Source organism: Atta cephalotes (assembly GCF_000143395.1).
Source record: "Atta cephalotes unplaced genomic scaffold scaffold00047, whole genome shotgun sequence".
NCBI lineage: Eukaryota > Metazoa > Arthropoda > Insecta > Hymenoptera > Formicidae > Atta > Atta cephalotes.
Genome location: NW_012130111.1, coordinates 1,548,497 through 1,554,225, shown reverse-complemented (window position 1 = coordinate 1,554,225; position 5,729 = coordinate 1,548,497). Strand labels below are relative to the sequence as shown.

At 29.6% G+C, this 5,729-nt stretch overlaps 1 protein-coding gene across 1 annotated transcript; it reads right to left on the bottom strand.

Annotated features, from left to right (window-relative positions):
- Positions 1-1,741: 1,741 nt before the first annotated feature.
- LOC105622616 lies at positions 1,742-4,782 on the bottom strand. Its single transcript, XM_012204033.1, has 7 exons — positions 4,704-4,782; positions 3,565-4,061; positions 3,345-3,464; positions 3,209-3,264; positions 3,060-3,138; positions 2,848-2,976; positions 1,742-1,939 (listed from the first exon to the last, which is right to left on the bottom strand). The coding sequence occupies exons 1-7, from the start codon at positions 4,780-4,782 to the stop codon at positions 1,742-1,744; spliced, it is 1,158 nt and encodes a 385-aa protein (XP_012059423.1).
- Between the last annotated feature and the right edge of the window lie 947 nt (positions 4,783-5,729).

Sequence of the window (5,729 nt, the reverse complement as noted above, 5' to 3'; positions counted from 1 at the left end):
AGAGAGAGAGAGAGAGACAGAAAGATCGATTTACAATATATTGGTAAAAGCGAGCAATAAAGATATTTCTTGGATATTTTACATTGTTCAGATGTAGTGATGATTAATTCTGCAGTAGAGATAAATAATATGTCATCAAATGAATGTGTCCTTTCGTCATGTAATCAAGCACAAAGGAAATATCCCTTTACGAGCATAGCAGTAGGCCTCTAGCCGTGCATCTGGTAAAGAAATCTAACTGCTTTCGAGAACATTACTGCAAAATTGTAATATCATCTTGCTAATCATATGAAAAAAATTGCTTGCTTTATTTGCTACAATACAATTTTTGCTACATGGAAATCTATTACCTAAATGGTAATCTCATCATTTCGCATTGTTTATCATATATTACTCTGAGAATTCTGAGACATGGCTGTCGAAAGAAAATTTACCGTGAAATTTGATGTGTCGAACACAGTTAGAAATCGCTAGATTGCGCTATAAAAAGTAAAAAGATAAAATAAAAATGCGTTTATTCTCTCGACTAACGAGACTCGAAGCTGCGGTTTGTGTCAGGAAGAGTAACTTTCGACTTCAAGATTGAGGCTTTATATCATCGAGGTGGCTTGAATGATATCTAAGAAATATCCTAACATCTGAATTGCCTAAAAAAAGTAAGGCGTCTGAAGAATTGGAGCATTTAAAAAATAAGATGTCTAAAAGATTGAGATTTAAATGTCTGAAATATCAGATGTATATTATAAGACGCGTCTAAAAAGTTGGAAAATCAGATAGTCTAAATTGTCTAAAAAATTAGACCGTTCTGAATATGAAGACATCTGATGAATTATGATATATCTCATATTAAGTATTTTAGATTTTCAGATTTATATTTGACATGATTGAGTTTTCGTGAGAAAAGTTCCAATTCGGCAAGATGCAACAGTTCCTTCTAACACGAATTGCAAGCTTCTACTCGTGCTGCACTCAAGAAACATCAACGATGTAAGAATAACGACTCTCGATATTTACACACGTTCATTCATAAAAGCGAAAAAAAGAAGACAAAGAAAGAAGGAGAAAAGTGAAGCGTTCACTGTACAATTATATTCTTTTACGTTATAACAACTTACAATTAAGTAGTCAAGTTGCAATTTTGCATTACTGATAACAACAGTAGCGTATCACTCGTCTTAACCCCTAATTTTATATATCATTGGAAGTAAATAATCTGCAAGAATAAAGATTATAACCAGCACAGCAGTGAAATTACTATACATCTGTAGATAAAACGGCAAGAAGAAACTTTAAAAAACCGACACGATGTTCAATGTATTTAATGATCTTCTTCGAAAGATGAAGAATATATGAATATATGGGGAATAAAAGAAAAGAGAGAACGGCTTGATTTCTTAAGTCTTCTCAGCATCTCCTTCAATCCTTCTCTGTAAATATGAAATACATCATACGGAAGAAAGTGACGTAATGATGAAAAAAAATGAGGCTTCATTTATACTCACATATGATTTATTAATATTTAATAATATTTTATAAGATTTACTTTACAAGCTATAAACAAGTTTACACTTGTTATTAAATAGTTTGAAATTAAATAAATGACTAAACATTACATATAATATAATATAATAAAAAACAAGATAACTAGATGCATTTAATAAATAATATGTACAAAATATAAATTGAGAATTTTGTAAATGATAGAGATATGCTATTTGTAATATTACATATGCACAATCATTTACATATTAGGACAAAGCACGGTATCAGCTTCATCTGTCACTATGTTTGATCGACTCATTAGTCCATCCTGGAATTGACCATCGTCAATTATTTTTTCTGGGCCCTGGAGGGCCCTTTTTTGTATGAAACGTTCCACTATCGTGGGATTTACGTAAGACATGGTTAATCTGCATCCCCAGGATAGGAGCGCTAAGGGCTGTATAAATAGAAGACAACAATTACCAAAGAAACTTGAATAGCTTCTATATTTAAACTTTTAAAAATAGTAAATGATATAGACTTTAGACTTTTTGTTTCCTGTTTCTTTTTTTGCTATTTTTTATATCTTGTCTTTTTTTTATCTGGTTTTTTGTTTTTTATCGTATCAGATAAAAGTTAATGAACCTCGGAAAAATAGGAAACATTTAAAATATAAAATTGTTGTTAAAATGGTCGCAAAAAAGAGAAAAAAGAGGTAAAAAGCAAGAAATAGGAAACAAAGAATGCATTGTGGAATAGGCTTAAGACGTCTTTAAGAAACATCTTTAAGATATTTCATAAAAAACTGAAAAATATCTTAAAGTTATCTTGCACATCGGTTTGTTCTGCAATCTTTAAAAATTAATATTTCATTAACATTAAAAATTAACATCTCATTAACATTAATATCTCATAAACATTACGAAAATTGCAAAATGGTAGAGGACTTTTCAACTTAGTTTAGTCCACTCTATCTGCTCACGAGAGACTATGCAGTAATACTGTATACGCACACACACACGCACGGTAAATATATAATAAATCGATAGTTTGTTGTTGTAGAGACATTTTAAACTTTATTCTGGCATATATTGATGTGAAATGTTAAATATCTTGTCAATTATTGTTTTGATAACCATATCTTAATACTTTTATGAATAGAATAATGAGATGAACCAATTTGTATAAAAAAAACACATAGTTTTAGCTTATTTAAAAAATCTATTTTGTCTAAATATATTTTTTAAAGCAACTATCACATATAAAACACACACACACACACACACACAAGTTGAAATAGGAAATTTAAAAAAATTGCATATCAAATAAACTGTTAACACATATACTTCTATTATTTCTACTTACTCGTTCTTCTTCTAGATAATTATATGGTGTGATGATATGTCGCCAGAGACATTTGCTAATAAGATTTTTCAAACGTTTTACTTCTAATGGATTTGCGCATGGGTGATACAACATGACAATCGCACCATGCTATTAACAATAGGAAATATAACGAAATATAAATTATTTTGACATTACATTTATATAGAATGCTATGTTATTATTACGATTACCTCGAGACTATGCAACCATCTCTGTTTGGGCAAATATTTGTATTCTCCGTAAACTGGCCACAAAGGTCTATGAGGACCGCTGCAAACCGCATATAAATATTTTGTTTGAATAGAATTGTTTTTGCGACTAGAGAATGTCATATACTTACTAAAGAGGAATATCATCATCATATTCAATTCTTTGGTTCATACACTTATGAGCAGCCTAAAAAAATACTTTGATTAAAATTTGTGCTAGTAAATAATGTTAGTATTTAATGACAATAATATAAGATATATTTTTACCTTATACATTTTTGGAATGTTCTCACAATAAATTCTTGCTGTAATCTTACTTGGTATGATGGTATGATCATAACATGTGTATTCTGATGGAGTATGATCCCAATCAATAGTTAAATTAGTCTGAAATTTTATTACTATTAAAATATCTGTTATATTCTGTCAAATAAGACTTAAATATTCTTTTCAATTCAAATAATTTATAAATGAAGAATATAGAAACCTTAGCATCATCACATTCTGGTGACACACGATCCATGTATATCTCGTGAGGAAATTCTTCTATAGATCTGTATTCATGACTTTGTTCATTATTTGACAATATTTTGAATGGCAATTTTAGATCATTTAATTTCTCAGGCATCCAATCCTCAGGTGTCTTGTTAGGTAACTCTGTTATAGATTCATATTCGTATTGTTGCTGATTCTTTGGAAACACTTTAGGTGGTGGTTTTGGATTGCCTGGTCTGTCAGGCATCCAACGCCCAGGCCAATACATCTTATGAGGTAGTTCTGTTACAGATTCATATTCATATTGTTGCTGATTCTTTGGAAACACTTTGGGCGGTGGTTTTGGATCATCTGGTCTGTCAGGCATCCAACGTCCATTCCAATTCTCAAACTCGTCTTCAATATTCCTACGTTTGTCCTTATATTCATTATTATGCAATGTATGCAGCAATTTTTGCATAACATTTTCATTCAATTGTTGTATGTCATCTGAAAGATGATTATAATAAAGAATGATTATTTCTTTAAAATTTAAAAAATAAAAACCAACTTAATGTAACTTAATACGTTTTTACTTAAATATAAAAATTAAATACTATTTGTTTGTATCGGATGCACACATCATGTTAAAAAAAATGTATTGCAGACAAGTTTCATTTAAATTTTCAATTAATAACTGATTCCATTTTTATTACGAAGAATTCATTTTAAGACAAATTTAGTCAAGATATATGTACATACAGAAAAATGCAAACGTTGTGCATTATCATAATAAAAGACTCCGGTAAAATTTTAAAATTGATTAAGAACTTATATAATTTACAAACAAATATATTTAATCTGACATAAATATATAAGTATATACTTTAAATTGTAAGTCATTTGTATTAATGTACTGAAGAGGACTCAAATCATGTATCATATTAAAATTATTGTTTTAGAGTAAATTAATTACACAAACATATCTAGTGTTAGCTCTCAATTGATATTTATTAATTATTGATTTATTTTAGTAGAGCCGAAATCTTTTTATATCGTTTAAAACATATTGAATTGTTATAAAACTTATTACTTTTAGGTTAGAAATGCAAACATGAATATATAAAATTATTAAAAAATGTCTTACAATACCATTGTATCTATATGTATCCACGAAATTCGCTGTTACGAAAACAGAAATCAGGAAGCAGAAAACCAGTTGAATCATCATATTTCGGCCGCTGGGAGCGTGGCAAAAATAAACAGACTATCTTTATCGCACTCGTAGACTTTGGTCTGTACTTTTTAACAGAGAGACACCTGAGAGTAAACTGAGTGGACAGTGGATATCCCGGCCTTTTTCATGTATTAAAACTCATAGGGTAATGTCTATGTTTTTTTTGGTTCTCTTCCATACTATATACAAAGTTAGACAAAGATGGACAATCAATCTTGATCACGTTATACAACGATTATCGGTTAAGCGCTAACGATGGTATAAAGATATTACGCGCGTATAAAATTTTAGTTCGTAAGGTCTCAAATCGATCAATGACAATCAAAATTGCAATCTCGCGTTTTAAAAAAAGGAATTTTTGCAATATCGTGTATTCAGATAAAAAGAAACCTGAGAGTGATCAGCCTTTTTGTTTTTCGTGTGACATTTAGAACGTTTGGATCGAAGCTCTCGTACACTACCGACACCAACATCAATTTTATAGAATGATGCGAACTACATATCTCATTATCGACACTGCTGATAAAGTCATAGCGTTGAAAAATTGATGTGGTGCCTCAGTAAACGAGAATAGATTAAAATGGATTGAAATTTTTTTCTATTCGAATGCGTATTTTAAATAGCGAATACTCTTTTTGGATTTAATTGGATTCAATTGGATATAATTGGATTGAAAAACTGCATTTCTTATTCAAAATTTTGAACAGTATTCACAATGCACAGAAAAAGCTAATATTATTTTTAGATTAAAAGGTATAGAAATAGGCTCCATGCAATAATAATAAATGAATAAAAATGCATTCAGGATTGAAAAGCATTCATTTTAACATTTGTGAATCAATATTTCTGAAAATTTGAATCCATTTCAATTCATTTCAATTCATTTTCATTTGTTGGGATGACAGCAAATCTCATCTCATTTTATCATTTAAATCGCAAAT